The 21,830-nt window shown below is 27.7% G+C and overlaps 1 protein-coding gene across 2 annotated transcripts in view; it reads right to left on the bottom strand.

Annotated features, from left to right (window-relative positions):
• LOC135928202 (uncharacterized) overlaps window positions 1-21,830 on the bottom strand; it is a 25,875-nt gene extending 4,045 nt beyond the window's left edge. Inside the window, exons 1-6 of one of the 2 annotated variants that reach the window (XM_065464590.1) lie at window positions 21,814-21,830; window positions 17,801-18,332; window positions 17,633-17,732; window positions 7,705-7,781; window positions 6,941-7,008; window positions 6,210-6,732 (exon numbers count right to left, since the gene is read on the bottom strand). In XM_065464590.1, the coding sequence (XP_065320662.1) occupies window positions 6,210-6,732; window positions 6,941-7,008; window positions 7,705-7,781; window positions 17,633-17,732; window positions 17,801-18,308 (1,276 nt within the window). In that variant the 5' untranslated portion in view covers window positions 18,309-18,332; window positions 21,814-21,830. Of the gene's footprint in view, window positions 1-6,209; window positions 6,733-6,940; window positions 7,009-7,704; window positions 7,782-17,632; window positions 17,733-17,800; window positions 18,333-21,241; window positions 21,620-21,813 lie in introns of those variants that run through there. The other variant, XM_065464589.1, reaches the window with a different exon arrangement.

Here is a 21,830-nt window from a genome sequence, read left to right as displayed (position 1 = left end):
TTCAAGGATTTTCATAATATATAAACATTTTCTCGTTTTTATTATAAATTACAAAAAAAGAATAAAGATATTTGTTGTTTTTTTGATCTTATAGTATTTTATATAATTTTTATCTTTTTTAACCTCTTAATGGTTAACGGTGCATATATGCACCAGGCTAGATTTTCTATTTAGGATTATTTTTTTTGGCTGATTTTTTTAGAATATCATATTTGAGCATTAATCAATATAATTTGAAAAAATTGAGCATTTTTATCCACTAGAAAAATCTTGACCATTAATGGGTTAAAAGATTAAGCAACAATAATACAATATCGAATCCAAAGAGACCTGGAAGACCCCGCCAAAACGACTTTAAGCGATAATAGGTATATAGCAAGGATCAGTAAACGCAATCGACGCCTTGTCGCCTCAGAGATAGCTGTGGAGATTAATCTGACTCGGGAAAACCCGATGAGTGTCACAACTGTGAAACGCCTTAGGAGCTTTGAACTTTATGATAGGGTAGCCGTCAAAAAACCATTCTTGAGCAAAAAAAATAAACTCAGCGATTAGACTGGGCACGAAAACATCAATTTTGGACAACTGCCAACTGGTACCACGTCTTATGGAGTGATGAGTCAAAATTCGAAATCTTCGGTTCTAAAAGAAGGCAATATATCCGCCGCTCAGCTGGAGATAGAATGAGCGATCACTGCATAATTCCTACAGTCAAACTCGGGGGAGGGTCTGTTATGGTGTGGGGGTGCTTTGGTGCCGGGGCAAACGAAGACATTGTCAAAATTAAAGGAATCCTTAACAAGGAGGGATACAGGCAAATCCTTGAGGACCATGTGATTTCATCAGGAAAGTGTTTGATCGGGAATAACTTTTTATTTCACAAGATAATGACCTAAAGCATACATCCGGGCTATGCAAAGATTATTTACAAAATCTACAACAACACGATATTCTCAAGTTGATGACTTGGCCATCCCAGTCTCTCAATCCAATCGAACTTTTATGGGATCACCTTGATCGACAAGCGCGAAAAAGCCCACTAACCTCTCATTCGCACCTTTGGGAAGTATTGCAGAGAGAATGGAACAATATTACTTCCAAATATTTAAAAAATCTCATCTAAAGATTACCAAAAATTTTTGCAGCAATTATTAAGAATATTTGTGGTCATATTGTTGAGACCAAAATTTGATCTTAAATAATTGTTATGTCTTTTATTTTTTGTAATTTTATGCAATAACTTATAAACAAATTCGATAAACCTCATATTGTTTGTTATTTTTCTTATTTTAAGAAAAATGTTAAGAAAATACGGGGGGAGGGCAATCATTTATGGCCGGTAGTGTATATACTATGAAAGCGTAAAATACATTGACACTAACATATATATATATATTATATAGTATAACTTCTAAAAAGTGTATGGATTTACTCTATGGTAGGCCTAACCAAAAATGAATATGAATCGAATAATGAATTATTCGTATTTGATTCTTTTAGTAATGTAAAATTCCCAGAAAATAAGATGTTATACACTCAAAATATTGTTTTTAAATGTTCGCCGCAAAGTGTTATTTTTTCAACTTTAGATCATTTTTTGAGCGTGTTATTTTAAATTTAAAAATCAGATTTTACCAGAAATATATTCCAGCATTTTTAAGAATACTTATCTTATGGATTGTAGACCATTTTGCCATTAATCCTTGAATCATTTATAAAAAAATCGATGGTAAAACTAATATAAATTATATTAAGTTCTAAAGTTTATAACAAAATTGCCTGAAATTCATAGGGTAGGTATAACATGATGAAATACATTCCCGGTTATCAGATTTGTAAATTTATGTCTTTTATTTTTTGTAATTTTATGCAATAACTTATAAATAAATTCGATAAACCTCATATTGTTTGTTATTTTTCTTATTTTAAGAAAATACGGGGGGAGGGCAATCATTTATGGCCGGTAGTCTATATACTATGAAAGAGTAAAATACATTGACACTAACATATATATATATTATATAGTATAACTTCTAAAAAGTGTATGGATTTACTCTATGGTAGGCCTAACCAAAAATGAATATGAATTGAATAATGAATTATTCGTATTTGATTCTTTTAGTAGTGTAAAATTCCCAGAAAATAAGATGTTATACACTCAAAATATTGTTTTTATATGTTAGCCGCAAAGTGTTATTTTTTCAACTTTAGATCATTTTTTGAGCGTGTTATTTTAAATTTAAAAATCAGATTTTACCAGAAATATATTCCAGCATTTTTAAGAATACCTATCTTATGGATTGTAGACCATTTTGCCATTAATCTTTGAATCATTTATAAAAAAATCTATGGTAAAACTAATATAAATTATATTAAGTTCAAAAGTTTATAACAAAATTGCCTGAAATTTATAGGGTAGGTATAACATGATGAAATACATTCCCGGTTATCAGATTTTTAAATTTAAAAAAAAAACACGCTCAAATATGAAAAAAACACATTGCTGCTAACATATATAATACAATTAATAAAAACAATATAAGTCCAAATAGAAATAAATATTTATTATTAAAATATAAGATAAATTGGTTCAAAAACCATCCCCAGTAACAAAAAAATTGAACGTCAATACAAAACAATGAACTTCACAATAAAAAAAACCATAGAACTTACTCTGAAATATACTTATCAAACTTACTTTAATAATATTGACACTTTAGACTTGAAGTTTCAAATATTTTAATTAATGTTTAAATATATATCCATCAAAAATATTTCTTAATAAGTCACAAAAAATTAAGAATGATTTGTAAAAAAAAAAATGGAAAAATTTTACAAAAAATCATTTCATTTATGGAAAAGCCAGATGGGGATGAGACATGGATTGTACTTAAGCTAGCTGGCAGGGTCGCTCTCCTTGAATCAAAGAACATCATGTAATAGTCAAGCCATGCAGCTATTTGTTCATCTTGATCTATGATTACTTTACCGTTTCTTAAAACTACCAGGTTGACAAAAATATTTAAATTTTTTATATGCATCATAGGTCCTGTTTTCTTTAATATCTTTATCGATATCGAAAGCTTTTTTCGGAATAAAAATTCATCTATCATTTCGGAGTAATCTTTGGATATTTTTCCATAGGTCGCTGTTAAAACCGTTCTTCGTTCTTAGTAGGTTAATTTTTTCTAAGATTTCCCTTGACATCCATTCTTTTCTTGATACCGGGTTTATATTTGGCAGCAGTCTGTCATATGATTCCGCAAGACTTTTTATGAAAAGATTCCAACATTTATCTACATTTCCATGTATGGCTTCATTTACATATTTGCTGTAATATTTCTCATCCCAACAAACTTTCCTTGTAATAACTATAATCTTAAAATTTTTTTCCTACCCTTTTAAGTTTTTCAGTTCCGCCCAAACCTTTTCTAGTATGAAAAAAACTCAATTTTGTTCTTGGACCATAGTAAATTTTCCCTATATTTTCTATTGGTTACATCTTACTTGGCTCCCAACCTAATCCTCTATCTACTTTTTCTCACAAATATGTCCCTCCCCTAAACTATATTTAATCTTTACTTGTCCTTTGTTCTCCTAAACTATATTTAATCTTTACTTGTTATTTGTTTCTTGCATTTTAAAATATTCTTTGTTGGTTTCTAGAATAAATTCACGGCTGATCTGGTAGATTTAGGATCTAATAATTCTATATCTTTTGTCAACAGAATAATATCATATGCTGACGACATTGTTGTAATCTCCAAGAGTATAGATGAAACCAAAAATTTGTTATACCTACTAGAGATCCTAAGTCAAAGAGTTGGACTTGAAATAAATTTCGAAAAAACTGTTATTCTCCCCTCCCCAAATGCTCCACCGATAGATAATTTTACATTTGGAGGAAATACAATTAAGTACTTAGGTATAACACTAGATAACAAAGGCAGTGGAAAAGAGGAAATGATGATAGAATACAAAAGGCGAGGGGTGCCTTCTATAAGTACATGAAAGTTTGGAAAACCAAAGAGATTTCGGTATTTAAAGATTGAGGTTATTCAACTCTACGATAGTCCCTATTTTATTATATGGAGGTGATATTTGGGAAGCAAATAAGACAGAAATGAGACGACTACAATCTTTTATAAATAATTGTCTACGTATAATAAATGGCATTTTTTTTATCCAAGAAGTTATCTCAAACCCAAATCTTTGGGAAAAGTCAAATCACACGCCGATTAACATCACTTTTAAAAAACGCCGGATCCAGTTCCTGGCCCACATAATAAGGAACTCCGATCATAATCTAGCTCATGATGCCATAGCATAGTTGTACACATATAAAGGAAACAAAATACAAATCCTTATGGTACTATAAAACCATAAAAGATATAATGGATTTAAATATTAATATGAAACAATTCATAAAACTAAATAACAGCAAAAAATCCATCAAAAAGCTTTTTCGCATCAAAAAAAGTTACCTCAAATGAAAACGTACTTTGAAATTCTTTGCTCACATATCATTATCTAAATGTTTCCTATCAACAATTATTCAACTCTTTCTGGAAGTATTCTTTTTAAAATTTCCTTACTATAACTAGTACTAACATGGTAAAATTTTCAAATTAAAAATGATCCACCGCCCACCCTTAAAGTAATTAAATTATACTGAAGTTCTCGGGTATAGGCTCTTTTTCTGCCCCACTCCTTTTTTAATAAGCCTAGAGGTTTAAGTAATATTTTTCGAAATGTTGCGCCTACAAGTACGTGCGGCTTGCCCACAAACGTGTGGAGGGCTCCTCATATTTTTACTTTTATACCCAAATTAAATTAGTTTCCAATTAGATGGAAATGAGGAAAACCTAGCGTAGCTCTGTTGAACTTTCAACGCTAGAGGGCAAAAGCGCTATATATCACGTATCACATAAAAGTAATATTTTCTTAAAAGTAAAAAAAAAAAATAATGATTTTAAAACGTAAATTCTAAAAATATGATTTTTCAACAAAATATATTTTTCTTTAAAAGTCGAAAAAAATTAATTATATTAAAACGTAAATTCTAAAAAAGTCAAAAGTGATTTCGATACAAAATATTTTTCAAAAAATGGGAAAAATAAGTATTTTTTGTTTTTAAAAAACAATCGAAAATTTTTTACAAAGAAAATTGATTGGCGTTTTCCTTTAAACTAATCACAACATTTTACAAAAATTGATTGACTTTATATATATAATTATTTATATAAAAATGAGACTCGAGATGACACCCAGAATCGGTAATTCACTTGAAAATATGTATTTCATCATTAGTTGTTCCCATTTTAATGGAGGAATAATGCCATCATGTATAGGTTGATTATAACATATTTAAACCAATTTTTTCACTCTTTCATTATGCCGTCTTCCTTATCTACTTTGTTTTTCCAAAAGCAGACCATATTCTTTCTGAGGCTGCAATGGATGAGGGGATTGAGAATATTGCAGCTAATATACAGAGTGCTTGATTTATACAAACACCTTTCCATCAGATTAATGGCAAAATATTTACGTAGCATGATATTTACAAAACTCATTTTTGCACCTAGATTTGCCATTTGTATGTCTAAATTTAGATTTAAATGATTGCTTAATCTATGTAGAGTGGTATACAGAGTGCTTGATTTATACAAACATCTTTCCATCGGATTAATGGCAAAATATTTACGTAGCATGATATTTACCAAAATCATTTTTGCACCTAGATTTGCCATTTACATGTCTAAATTTAGATTTAAATGATTGCTTAATATATGTAGAGTGGTAAAGTCAGTTAGATAAACAAAACGGCGAGAAAAATAAAAATAAATTACCATGATTCTAAAAACTAAATGAGGAATATTCCCAGGGTAAATAAATCATTTTCTCAGGTATTATTTACCCTATGCATCACTATTTTTGAATGAATTGAATAATTTCCTATTCTTAATTATATCTTTTTATTGTTCCTACGAATATCAAATTATTCGATTTATTCAAAAGAATCGAATACCAACAATTTAATATTCGATTCGTTTTTGAATAGGCCTATTCTATGGTTCTATCTAACCCCAATTAAATTAATTTCAAAATCGCTCTCCCGTAAAACTTACCGATGTGGAGTTATAGCCTAAGCATTTTGAATATAAAGTATGTATTTTATAACAAAAAATATAGGCTCATCATTTAATTACCATTATTATAACGGAATGATTTGCCGGTATCGTGTTGACTTGGTTTCTGGCGCAAACTTTCTTTAAACCTGGTGTACACTTTTTTCAGCAATGATTTTGAAACCTTTTCTTTGAAAATCTTGTTCGATATTTTAGACGTATCTTTAGGTTCGAGCATATCATTATTCCTTTTAATCGGATTCAAATCATCGACTTTCTCGAATAAGGAATTTTTCGCATGATTTTCTAACATATTATCGCATTTATAAGTCTTCTCTTCAATATTGTTCCTCTGTAAGGGTTTTGATTTAGGACACTTATGACAAATTTTATTACTGTTTATCTCGTCCGTGACAACCTGAATATCGATGTATTGTAGAGTGGCGGGCATGGCGTTTCTTTTAACGCCAGACTTGGCATCACCATTCTCGTTGTTTTTCAATTTCGAGTCAGTAAATAAACTACTATCAATTCCATTCTCTTCGACAGAATTGCAAAGATGGTTCAAATAATGATATATTTGTTCTGAGTCGTTTGTACCAGGCTAAATATCGATTATTATTTATTATATTAGATGTACACATTTAAATTTATTTAATATAATGATATTATAAATATATTAATTAAAAGAAAGAAATCCAAATAATGTTCTCTAGCAATAATATACAAATCAAATTGGATGTGAGAAAATAATTAAATTATATTAATAATAGGGTGAAAAATATTCAATCAATTATTAATTTAAGCATTACCATAGATTGGATATTTGTTGTATCGTAGTGTGTATTTTGAGAGCAATATATAATTGAGCCATTTGTGCCTTTATAAAAAATATTTAAAAAAATAATGTCATGATTCATGAAAGATTTATTTTAAATATTATAGCCTATCAAGTATAATTTGGTTAATGACTAAAAATCGGCTAAGGCTCAAACTACAGGAGCGTGCCAAAGAAAATCCGTTAAGCAATGTGGAGTGAGTTTAATTTTTTACTTCAAAAGTTGAGCTATAAAAAATTAGCAAGGCTGAGGTGATAGTTCTCGTTCCCCGACAGGTAAACGGCTTTAAAAAAAGCAATTACCCAATTGATGTCACAGGGCTAAAAGAACACGTGCCTAAATCAAACAGATTGGCTCTGATAAGAGACTGCGATGTCATTTGCCATCTGATTATATTTATATCCTAAAAATTGTCTTATAATTTCATAGCTATAAATCTAATGTCAGATGAATCGGCAATATATTTTAGTTTTATAATGCCAAATATAAATATTTCAAAAAAAATATTTAATCATTACTCTAAAAAAAAAATTGACAATAAGCAACGACAAAAAAAAATATCAAAAAAGGGTTAAAAAATAAAATAAAAATATTTTTAGGGTTAACCTTCGAGCTTAAAACATAAAAAAAATAAACTTTTTCGAAAATATCATTTTATTTTTTTTAAGGATCATATATATTTTATTTAAATCAACATAAAAAAAAGTGATTTGTATCTATTTTAAATAAAAATTTACCTTTATGATTTGTTTTGCGTGTAGGAAGAGAATCGTAATTAATAGAGGAATTAACAATATCGAATTTTTCGTTTCCGCTTCGAATTTTTTTTTAAAATTTTGAATGTCAGATAATAATAATTAACTATAAACAATTTATAAGATTTGCAACCTAATTATTTTATAATGAGGAAATGATTATGTATGTGTTGCTGTTATGAAAATTTTGTTTTTTTTTAAATAATTATTTTTAAAGAGAATTAGAAGAAAATAATAGTTGGCTTGAATATTTAATCTAAGGCTTCTTTTAAGTAAACGCGTTTTGTTAAAACGGTGCGGTATTTAACGCTATCGAAATCACAGTTGTTCACAGCGATAATAATTTTTGAAATATACGTCGCTACATATGTTTTCCAAATTTTATTATAGCCTTTTCATCGATTCGTTCCAAATTTATAAATTATGATTTATTGGCTAGATATTGTAAATATTGCGCTTGAACGTGCGTTTACTCTAAATGAGGCCTCATGCGTCGTTTATGGTAAACAGAAATACCGGAAGTCGAAGCGAGGCGTATTTTCGCTAAATGATAGTATAACTGACTTAATTTTATGCAATTTGTAAATTACAAATTAAGGCATCGTTTGAGGCGATATCACGGTATTTTGCGCTTACTATTGGGCCAAAGCGAACAATTTCTACACGCGATTTAACTTTATATTTTGCCGAGTTGCGCAACAATACTAAATAAATAAATACCAATTTTAAGTCGCGCGATAAAATATTATGCAATTTTTTTTTGCTAGAAGCAGGACATCTTCCAATTAAATGTAGACAAAATCATTTGTCAGTTGGTTATAAGCTAGTATTTTTCCATGTTAATGAGGCCGCCAGTTACGGCTAAGACAGTTATATATATCTAAAATCAACCACCCCACTGCTGCGCCCCTTATGTATCAAATTATTTTCAGCAACAACAAAAAAATTCGCCCAAAAACAGATATGGGCTTGGCTTTGATTAGTTATTTTTAAAATATCACTGCTCGCCAAGAAAAGAATTAGTGTAAATAACAGGAAGGAGGATATCGACAAAAGTTTTATGGCAATAAAAATTTCGAAAAACAAGTGTTGAATTTTCATTCTAAAATCCTGTGACGAGGCTTTACATTTCTAAATGGCAAAAAAATGAGTATATAATTAGTCATTAAATTTTTCAGTGAAAAGGGGTCATGTTGAAGTCAGAGGTGTAATAGAAAATCGCTTCGTCGGGGTAAAATCAAGTCGAATTTTTATAAGGTCGCAAGAGGTCTTAAAATATGGGAAAAGGGAATCATTTTTTGGCAAAGGGTAGATTAGATTTTTGTGTTATACCTGTGGAAAAAGGGGGGGGGGGGAGAATTATTTTGAATAATAAAATGAGCTGTTCAATTTTTTTTTTTTGGAATTCGCTTTTGACAAGAATTATAAAAAGTAAAAGCAGATTAACGGGGCGGAGATAAACCTACTTAAATATTTTTGGGGAAAAAATTGAGAATCAAAAAAAAATAAGATATATTTTACTAATAAAATTATGAGTTAATTGACTATGTAATTTAATTATACGGGAAACGAGTAAAAGAAATAATAAATACAATAAATTTTTTTATAAATTTTACAAATATGGCTTTTTAACAATTATTTATAAACGAGTTCATTATTAAATATACAATAAAAGGGGGTAAACAAAGTAAGATTTTATTTTAATTTAATACATATTGAAATTAAATATGGACAAGCAATTAATTAAGATTAAACGTCATGTTTAAAAAAAAAATTATGTTGGAAATTTAATTTAAAATAAAGAAAATGTGTCAAAAAAAAGAGGAAGTTAGAATTTTTTAAAAAAAGATCTTCCTTCATTAGCTTATTAATGGAAAATAACAATCTTACTATCCAGAATAGAAAATTTGCCACCTGGTAGACCAAAATCGAAAACAACCATTAGTAAATATATCAAAAATATGTGTCTAAAAAAAGAGCTGGTAAGGAGCTTGATATAAGAAATACTTCTGGGGCAATTAATATTCGTCAGATCTTCTGTGTAAAGATCTTAAATATCCCAAGAGAAAACTTAATTTCTTAGATGAAACTGGAATAAACTTGCATGTTGTACCAAGCTATTGGGAGCCATACAATGTCGCCCAATAATAAAAATCATATCCTCCAAGGGTAAAAATGTAAGCCTACTTTGCACAATTGAAATTGGAGGGGCAATCCATTATAAAATTCGAAGGACTTATAATGGGGTATTATTACGTGATTCTATAAGAGTTTATTAGTATATTACCACCGGATGCAATCATTGTAATGGATAATGCATCTATCCATAGAAGCCATCTTATCGATGCTTATAAAGGTAGGATTGAATACCCACCACCATATTCACCTCAGCTAATTCCCATCGAAAATTTTTTTGGAGTCTTACACTTATTTCACGGCTTACAATTTTATATTCTAAAAAATAATATGTAATTTGAAAAATACTCTTCTTTCACTGTAATTGTACATATGTAACATAAATTATACGGAAATAAAAATTATATGTAAGAAATCATTACAAAGTGGAAAAAAAAACTATATTTGTATTGCGAGTTTACCAAATGTGTTTTATATTATAGTTGTAGATATATTTTAAAAAAATTAAAGGTCGATTTTAATATTACTTAATGATAATGTATTTTAAATAAAACCTAAGTTACAAGAAATTAAATATTTTTATGTGAAAGTTAATTTTTTGAAATGATTTAAATTGACTGGGATTCAAACCAAAATGAATATCGGTTCGGGTTCATAAAAATAACGGTTTAAAATTTGATTCTTTAAAAATTATATCGGCTTGGTTAGAACCTCTAAAAACCAGGTTGAACACCTTTATATACATTACACATATTGGAATTATGTATAGAGAAGCACATTTTTTTAAATTTCATTTTAAAAAAATATATAACGTTTTTATATTATTATTTAATATCTAAAATTATAAATAAATATCGGTTATTAACTTCAATATTAAATATTATTTTATTTTAAAAAATTGGTATTGAGAGCGAGCGGTACGATTGAAATATCTCAGTGTAAATTTTATTGTTGAAAAGCATCACTCTGCGCTAACTTAAATAACCGGAAATAACAACATAACGTCAAATAATTTATATAATTCTGGATATCAATTACGATTTTTCCAAAAAGTATAAAATATTAATTCCTTTATTTAGACGATGTTTTATAAAAAAATTAAATATTTCTAATAATCACTAATCTTTTAAATGGACTTTATCATGTTTGTTCTATAGATGCTTTTTCGAGAGTTTGTCAGCATGACGGCATCTTAATCTTATTTATTTCTTTTGGATTTTGTCGTGATATTTTTTTAACGAGTTCCAGAGGATGATTGATGAACCGTTCAAGATTAATTGTATTTAGAAGTAACCAGGGGGGTGAATTCTCCCTTCGGAAATTTGCCAAATGATAATTTGAAAGAAATATAAGCAAAAGTTAATAATTTATAGAAAAAAACATTTTTATAAAACAAATCAAAAATCAAAACTATCATTTAAAAATTGTAACATGGCCAAATGCCTGCAAAATATGATCTTGGAAACCCCCCTAATAGCCCACCGCTCTCCATACTAAAATCCTGGCTACGACTATGATTGTATTACAATTGTAACATTACATTTGAATGTATCATTTAGAATACTATAAATAAATAATTTATAAATTGGACTTGATTTATCTCAAGGCATTAATAAGATTTTTTTTTAAATTAAAGTATAAAAAAAAGGAAATTATATTTTTAAAAAAATGTAAAATAATATTGATGACAAATTTGAATGATAATAAATTTTCTATCATCTTTAAATTTTTTACTCTTAAACATAAAATCATAAGATTCAACCGGGTAAAATAACGGTTAATATCGGCTTAAATGTTTGATTAGAATCCCTGACATAAACCCCATTTTTTTCTTTATTTGACCATAATCAAAAACTAGAATCCCGATGAATGATTATTTTTAATATATTATATTTGCGGGTCCGCCTTCGCAAGTCCCGATTCGACGAGTTTTGTGGATATTCCTCTTTATTTCGTTATTTTCAAAATATTCATTTAGATTTTATTATAATCCAACCCCACCCTCCTCCTAGAAGAAATTTTTTCTATTGTCAATGAAATTGATATAATACTTAGATAAATGTTGTTTTTATGATGTATTGTGATGATAATGGTCCAAATCAAGAATATTGGTGTTACAACAGCTGATTAATTTTAATTTCTATTAGTCAATTTATAATCACATTACCTGCCAAGTTTGAAAACTAATTTAACAACTAACCTATGTCTTTCAAACCTTTAAATAACTCTAAACCATATCCCTCTTTTCTTTATTCCAACTCCTTCAGATACTTGTTTAATTTTAAATATAATTCATCCAATTAAAAAATATTTCTTCAGTTAACCATTTCTCGAGTTGAGCAATTAACGGTTGTGATGACATGAAATCACAGATCAAGGTTCGAATAAAAAAGAAATTTAAGCCTATAGATTGTGCTAGGTCGACTTATAACTTAAAGACCACTAAAAAAAGCAAAAGAAATTTTTTTTTAAAAAAAACGAAAAAAAAACACAACAAAAAACAAAAAAACGAGAATAAAATACGAAAAATAACAATGCCACCAAATAAGCCCATACTAAAAAGCAATAAGTATACAAATTTAGTCGAACGGACATAGTCATACTCTTTGGTCATTTTTATTTTAAAAAAAACGCATTCTTCCTTGCATTTTAAAGAAGAAACCTGAAAATGTAATTCTGCTAAAATTGGATGATGAAAGAAAGCGTGTTTTGCCTATATGAGATGGCAACAGGTAAGATTAATTATATAATGTTGTGCAGATTTGATTGAAAACATTTCCATATATTTTAATTTATTTGAAAATATAATTATTTAACGTGCAAAAATTTCTAAAATAAATATATCGTGGGCTGAGTATTATATTTTTCAAAATGCAATCTTTTCGATAAGTTGATCCTTCAGTACTGTACTGTATTTGCCTTATTATGGTGTGATCACATAAAATATAATAGATATTTTTTTTAGAAATGCTCTCCTGGAAAATTATGAAGAATGGATATAACACACTATAATACTCAGACGAAGATTTTTATATTTTTAACAATTTTTACAATTTAAATAATTTAATTTGCACAAATCTACAAAACACTGTAATCGCCGCCATTTTAAGAATAAAAATAAACCCAGCAACTTTGCCACAAATTTATTATCGGGCTAAATGAACTTAAGATTTGTTGAATAAATGATAAACCCTTAATTTATTCTTAAATTAAAAAAATTCAATTTTATATGCCATCGGCCAATATTTATTTGAATGTAATAAGACCAGTACGTCACTAAAGGGGGGCGCGCAGGGGCTCGAAACCTTTGATATTTTTGAATTTTTTTTTATATATAACAAAAAAAGGTCAATATGAAAATGTGTAAGATTGTAAACGTTAGTTGCGTAACTGAATATGACCTATAATTAATATTATATAAAAACGGATTTTCTTTCATGCCCTGGTCTGGCCTTATATCAAAAAATACCTGTCAGCTTCAGGAAAAAATGGTCTCACCTGAATGCGAATCCAGGTTGAAGGACGCTATATATGCGCGTACGTAACGGAGAGGAGGGAGACCAATTTACCCCATCTCCCCCCCTCAAAAAAATTCAGAAATCGACTAAAATATTTTTCAAAAATATTTGATTTTTAGCTCTTATTACAATATATTCCAATTTATTTATATTTATCACATTTTCAGCAGATTATCCTGTGAATTAATATCGATTTAAAATTTTAGGCGTTAGTGTTTTTCTGATCTTTTTTTAAAATAGGACTGGACCACTGGACCGTTAGGTCAGATGAGTCCAAAAAGTGGGACCGTCGGTCCGATCCCATTTAAAACATGTTCTTTGTTGCACTATAAAAATTTATTTTACATTAAATTTATTAAAAATTAAATGTATTAAATTACCAATATTTTAATTATATCATCAAATAATTTTTAATACCAAATTTATTGAATATAATATAAATCAATTTGCATATTTAATATAATATAAATCAATATGCATATTTAATGAATTTTTGATATATATAATATGTGTTAGATATTTGGTTATAAAATAAAATTAATTTATATATAAATATTCTAATAATCTTCTGAAAAATCAAATGAAATCCATTTTTTATCCATAATTCAAATTTCATTGGAGATTGAACAATCTTTGGATTCGTTCTATTCCATTTTTTGATATTTTATCACTAGCTTCAGAAAAGAATTCAAATGCTACTCGTGTATAGGCCTAAAACGAATTATTTGTTATTTGATATTCGATTCGATTCAATTCGATTCGATTCGTATTTTACGAATACGAATAACACAATTATTCGATTCGAAATTTCGAATCGAATATGAATAATGAGGAAAATTATTCGTATTATTCGAAATTATTTATATATAAATATTCGTAATTATTCGCAAATATCTATCAGTGCGATTGAGAAAATATAAACTTATTATAACTTAACAAATATTCACACTATAATATCAACAATACTGGATCCTAGACTAAAAATGGAATTTTTTGAGCAACTACCAACTACATATAACATAGGCACGACAAATCTATTAGAAAAATTTAAAGATGTATATAATGATTACAAAATATAATATCAAATCAACATCAGTTAACCCAATACGAACATGGATAGAATTTTTAAACAAAATAACATCGCATCAGTATGTGAGTTGGAGACATATCTTAACGAAATAAGAATCAGTTCAAATAAGAGTCCCTTAGAATGGTGGAGATTGCATGGGGATCGTTTTCCTGTGTTGTCGAAAATGGCAACTGATGTATTGTCAATTCAGGGATCTTCGGCTTCATGTGAGCGGTTGTTCTCAATAGGAACAAATATGATAATGAAAAATAGAATGTCTTTGAAGAAGGAAACTATTAGAAAGACTTTATGCTTAAAAAATTGGATATTATCAAATTCGGATTTACTATAATTTAATATTTTTGTGTATTATTTTCTATTTTTATAAAATGAGATTATTGTACATTTTTATAAAATTTTAATATTAGATTGAAGAAATAGTTAAATATTTTTTTATAAGCAATTCTAATGCTAAAAATCGGATATTTTGGTCAATTTGTTTGGTTAACGTTATATGAAATCATTGGGTTTTATTTCGTTTATTTTCAATAAATTTTTATATTGTAATGACAATTAGTTTAGAGAATCCTTAAAAGTGTCATCTTTAAACATCAGTAAAATTTTTTTTGCAAAATATTTTATAAGCTTTAGAAAAATTTTCGAATCGAATCGAAACGAATAATGATTTTATTATTCGTACGAATACGAATAGCGCAATTATTCGATTCGTTTTTTTGTAGGCCTACTCGTGTAGCTTGTTATGGGAGATAGTCCATGCTATTTTAGTCAGAATTGGGAATAATTATTGATTCCCATACTACCAATCTAATATGATGAAATTAATTATATATAAAATATTGATTAAATAGCTTTGGATCATTTATATCATCTTTCCAGATTTCTCTGATGTCCCAGTCACCGAGAGCCTATTCCTGGCTTTTTTTCTCCCTCATAAGATAAATAAATATTTTTATATATATTGTTCCTTTATGCAAAAGAATAGAAAAAGCAAACAATTAATGAGATATTATAAAGTGTTAGGCATTAAATAATCATGTTTTACATGTTCATGTGCATTAATTAAAAAGTAATTCAATGTAAACTTTTATCCTTTTAAATCAGTCTTTGGTTAAACCGGACAGAACCACCATGTTGCTGGACCCGACATTCCCGTCGAACCCAATAGTCGGATGAGACCGGATTGGACCGGGCAGTCGGTTCGACCGGACCACTGTAAACACTATTTGGCGTTATACTAATCTAACATTTTAAAATATCCCATGATTGAAACTTTTTCACCGCAAAACTAAAGTAAAATATTTCAAAAAAAAATGAGATCGATTTGATTTATACCATGGAATAGTTAAAAACTGTTATGTATTAAATTGTTTATTTTGTTTTAATATTTTTTTGTAAAATGTTTATTTTATTTTATTATATTTATTTTATTTTATATGAATTTGAATAGTAAAAGAAAATGGGATTTGATAACGAATAAAATAAAAAAATATACTTCAAAAATATATTTCAAGAATTATTTCTAATAAATATACTTCAAAAACTAGTGTTGTTAATGGCTCGCTTGGCGCCTATTATTAAAAATGGCCAACTCCAATATTTTAACCAGAAAAATATTGCCTAAGCCTCGAGATTTCGTTAATAGATGTCTAAACCTTTGTGCCATCTATAAAATTTTCAGGCTTACGCAATATTTTTCTGGATAAAATATTGAGTTAGCCGTTTTAAAAATGGGCTCACATCAACGTTTAACAATACTATCGAGAAGTACTATCTCTGAAAATAGATTGAATGGGTGTCAGCCATTCTTAATATATATATGGAGTTGACACCAAGCACTGATAAAATCTTTGAAAAATTAGCTCTATCCCTAAGAAGATTGAATTTTACATTATAAATTTATATATGCTTCTTAATTATATTTTTTTTTCCATTTTTTTAATACATGATATTTTTTTGATTGAATACTTTCTTAAGTTTATACACATGCAAAATTTTTAAGAATATTTTTGTGCATTATCAACATTTTTTTTTAAATATAATTTAAATTTATATATCAAATTTGAAATACTTTAAAAAATGAATTTTACAAAGATTAAAAACATTAAATATTTTATCATTAATCTATATTTGAATTTGTGTAACAATATTTTATAGTCACTAGTCCTAATAAATTTTTGAAACTTAAGAATATTCTTAAATATCTCCTTGAATTATCCTAAAAAAAAATTAATTATCGTCCCCCTTTCAAAGCGAATTCCTGCGTACGCGCAGACGCTATAACATGATTACCCTAATATATATAATAATGGAAGTTTTGTAACTTTATCTCAACGTCAAATATAGAAAATATTTTTTTAACACTTTGGGTCTAAAAAATTACAATTATCAATATTATGAAAATATATAATAATTTTGAATGACTTTTAAAAAAAACCCGTTGTGAATAGGCTTCGAGCTGAAAATTCACATTAAAAGGCAATTAGTCATAAGAGAAGTCGGGACACAAAAAAAATTTCTCCATTAATAAATTAGTCAATTTTATTTTTAAAAAAATAATATCATTTCGGGGGAAAAAAATACAATTAGACCTCCATAGGTGATTACCTCCTTATCTTTATCCCTATAGAGTCGGTTCCTCCCTGCAAAAATATACTAATAATAAACGAATTAATAGGGTTATGCTGATCCACAAATTTTACCGATTCGATCAGTAGTTTTCCAATATTCATAAAAAACCGATCCGATAACTAATATCGATTCGATATTTGGTTTGATTTTTACTTATCATCTATCTTTGAACCAATGCCATAAAAAAAAATCAATATAATGGTGTTAACTTTTAAAAGTAACGCGCAGTGTAACGGCGTTATTATTTTTAGCAATATCGACATATCTAATATAAAAAAAGTAGCCTATTTTTACATAAACATATTCATAATGAATATGATTCATAAATTAATTTAATAAGTTCTTTTTTCTAAGCAATGAAAAATAAGTTAATAAGCATATAAAATTATAGATATTTTATATTCACTCTAGAAGCTTTCGCGTAATTGATGGGAATCCCCAGAAAATAAATCTCAAAAGATTTAGTAATTTAAAAGATAGCATATTGTAGTACAGCGTAATAATGGCTAATACACTTTTAACTAATAAAAATACTTACTTATTTGCTTGAGAAATTTGATCAACAGCCTCTCCATTTCCGGTGTTGCGAGTTTGGTGTCGAGATTTGATATTTGGATAGTCGTAACCGAGCGAAGAGCCTGAGAATATGCGATTTGTTTTATTATTTCGCACATTATTTATATTTATTCAAAAAAAAAATTTATACTAGATTTTCCTAAGAACGGTATGGCCTTGATCCCTTCTTTACATTTTTTGGATGTCGGAACGGAATGATTGAAGTGTTTCGAATATTTAGATTTCGTAAAAGGGATATCGTAATCAATCCCGTTCGGCGATGATTCGTGAATAACGGACCCGAGATAGGAATGCGGTTGAACTTGTTCGTTCGGTTTACCGGCGTAATTTACATATTTAGATCGATGAGCAGCGAAAGGCCCGTCGTCGCTAGGCAGCGTGGGAGACATGACCACAGATCGCAAATTTAAATTCTGCCGTTTGACATCATCCTTGTCTAAATTTGGACCTATTGTTTTTGGAATATCGTAATTGAAAACTGAGTATTCGGGCGAGGAATCATTCCTGTGAGAGGAGTTACTACGGATCTCCGAATTCTCGTAATTTTGGTAATAAACGTTTTTGAGGTTTTTGTGGTTGGGCGTGAGGGGTAAAGTATTGTAATATTCGTGAACGTGGGGTAAAGAATCGACTAACATTGGTAAAATAGTCTCCCTTGTGGTCTGTAGAAAACAAAAAAATGAATAAATTATAATTTTACTATTTAAAAATAATTAATTTTAAAAAGGGGAAATTATTTATTCTTTTCGTAAAAAAAAATATTATTGTGTAGCCACAAAAAAAACGCAGTAGTTGTAAAAAAACATGGTAATTTAATATTATATCGCGATGAGTTATCGGTCAAGAATTTTGCATTTTTATGATTTATTTTGTATTATTATTTTATAAGTTTTGTGTCACTCTCATTAGGAATTCAATTTCATTTAATGACACATTTAGTTATTTATAATAAATAAAATATGTATTATGAGTTTTGTTGAACTTGATTTCTATCTATCATGGAAAAAAAACATCAAGTCTCTTTTATTTATTTGTTTCTTTCTCACTTACTTCCTTTTCTTTTCTTTTTTTAATTCAACGATCTCTGGTCTCGTCATTACTGGGAAATATAATTATTCTGTCATTTATATAATCTTGAATTCTCAAAACGTAAAGAGATTATTTCTCAAGTAAAATCATAAAAGAATTAAATAAAAGAAGAAGAAAAAAATCTAAATTGAACAAAAACCATTAAATCTCTTTTCTTTCTTTCTTTTCCTTTAAAATCAACGATCTCTGTCTGGTCTGATCATTTATAATTATTCTATCATTTATAAAATTTGGAATTCTCAAAACTTAAAGGGTTCTTATTTATCAATTAAAATTATAAAATAATTAAATATAAAGAAATAAAATTCTACACTTATGATCACCCCCCCTTCCCATCTCCTCTTAAAAAATCCATGCTTGATTTAATTTGACATAAAGGAACGGATATGATTTGGTTACAATTAAAATTTTATGCAATACTTAAGAATAATGATTAAAATTTTATGTAATGCTTAGCAAAGACATTTATGGGCCGCCGGGTTTTTCCGTGGTCCATTTCCTAGAGGGCCTGGACCGGACAGACCTGAGGTCTATTATTTTATTTTCTAGAGGACTTGCTTCTAAAAAAAATTTAAGGGGCTGCTTGGGTTTATAAATTTTCTTATTTAAAACAGTTGATATCTTAATATTGCAATTTTTTCTCTTCTAGAAAATAAGGACCAAGAAGAAAAATTTGTAGGGCTCTAATGTATTTTCAGTTTTAGGATTAATTTTTGGCAAAGGCAAATTAAAAATGTATGGCAGACTCAGTGACGCTTAGTATGGCTTTGGGCTAATCCCACTGTCTAATCCTAGGTGTATTGTGAGGGAAACCAAGGTGAATGCCCCTTGCTAATTTTATTTTGATTTTATCACCCTTTCCAAATTATGAGGAGGTAGTGAGCCCTCACGCCAAAGAATTTTAATATTTTTCCAAAAGTGTTAAACTTGAATCCCTTTTTTTTCTCATTATTGTCATAAAAATTTTAAAAAATTTATAGTCAGATTTTTATAACCACATCCACATAGTAGATAGAGAAGTAAAAAGTTTTATTTATCAATATTATTATTTTCATTATTTTTATAAAAAATTTAAAATATAAAGTGAAGTTCATCATCACAAGTAGTGGTGATAAATATCTTTATTTTTAAAAGGTTTTAATCCAATTTTAAACAGGCTAAACCATATTTTTAAGCCACAACTATCATCTTAGTTTCAATCAAGGTTTAAATTTCAAGGATAGCTCAATTTTGAAAAAAAAAACTCTTACCTTAAGGATTAGGGAATTTTTTTGACTGTTAGAATTTAGCCAATTTAATAACACCACAGGCAAGAAATAGTCCAATTTCAACAAAATCTTTTAAATTATTAAATAGGAATTTAAAATTTTTATGAAAGAAATAAAAATTGAAATATTATTTTATCAGGTTCTACATTGTTCCTTTCAGCTAGTTTTTCTAAGTATTCTAAATAATAGCCAAGAGCGTGTACAACTTCAAACTGTACTAAAAAATTACCAATGAATAAATGAGAAATATAAATATTTTATTTATCATTATATAAAAAATTGGAGGCAAATCACTTCCCTCTCTCATGTAGACACTGTATATAGGTAAATATTTACAAATCGCTTGATTCTGAAATTCCACTTTTATTTAAAAATATGCCATTAAAAAAAATCCAAAATTAGTTAGATTAAAATTAGACTAATTTATAATGAAGTCCCATCTAAATGGATGAAAACGAAAGTATAATGACTTGAATACATTTTAATAAAATTATTTTTTTATTTTAAACTTTCCAATATATATGTTAGAAGCAATGTGTTATTTTTAAACTTTAAATCATTTTTTTGCACGTTTTTTAATCTGATTTTACCAGAAATGTGTTCCAAAATGTTAAAATACCTACCCTATGAATTTCAGTTTTCTTATTAACTTTTGAACTTAATCTAATTTATATTAGTTTTTCCATAGATTTTTTATATAAATTATAAATGATTCCAAGATTAATGGCAAAATGGTCTACAATTCATAAGATAGGTATTCTTAAATGTGCTGGAATATATTTCCATAAAATCTGATTTTTAAATAAAATAACGTACTCAAAAAATGATTTGAAGTTGAAAAAATAGCCAGAAAAAAACACATTGCTGCTAACTTATACTTTCAAAAAATTGGCCTAATATCCTAGTGCATGATTTGGTGACAAGAAAATAATAAGATTCAAATTATGCTTCAATAATATATTGATGAATATATTCCTAATGAAAAATTTAATATAAATAAAGATATTCATATTTGTAATTTTAAAAAATGAATTATATATATCATAGCCCCTCTCCAAGTTTTTATGCAATACACCACTACTGGTGATGATCCCAAAATGTATAAAAATTAAAATAATAATCTATATTTTTATTTTACAGCACCATACAATTATTGTATAATAACCTCAAAGATTTAATAAATATTTCAAAATTAATATGAAAATGACTTATACCTTTGAATGATTTTGTTGAGGTAAATTATCTAAATTATTACATTGCACTTTTGAAGATGTATTATAATTATATTGGGAATCATTTATTAAATTTATTTTTAATCTAGGAGATGTAGAATCCTGAAAATATTTTGAAAAAATTTCATCTGATAAAATTGGAGTGATAGTTTGTGATAATAAATAATATTGATTAGTTTGCTGTGAATTGGTTACAATATCTTTTCTGGCATTTATAATGTGGCCATTGTTAATTTCTAGATCAGATTTAGATAAGTCAGTATTAATATCAATATAATAAAAATTTGGTGTGCAAGAAGATATAGTTGAGATAGGAATTAATGAGTTGCTAGGTCTATCTTCCATATTAAATTTAATTTAATCATAATATACATATTCTTTATCCAAACTTTAACTAAGAATATTGTGGATATCAAAAGATAATAAACTTTTTCAATTTAGTCAAATAATTATAATCCATAAATTCTAATTGACATGTTTTATATTGTTTTATTTTACTTAGATAAAATTAAGTAAATACATATGTTACAATTAATTTTTATTAAATAAATTACGTTTTATAGGAATAAAT

The sequence above is a fragment of the Gordionus sp. m RMFG-2023 genome, chromosome 4 (genome assembly GCF_954871325.1).
Source record: "Gordionus sp. m RMFG-2023 chromosome 4, tfGorSpeb1-WG-v2, whole genome shotgun sequence".
Classification (NCBI taxonomy): Eukaryota; Metazoa; Nematomorpha; class Gordioida; order Chordodea; family Parachordodidae; genus Gordionus; species Gordionus sp. m RMFG-2023.
This window is presented reverse-complemented; position numbering and strand designations above follow the sequence as displayed.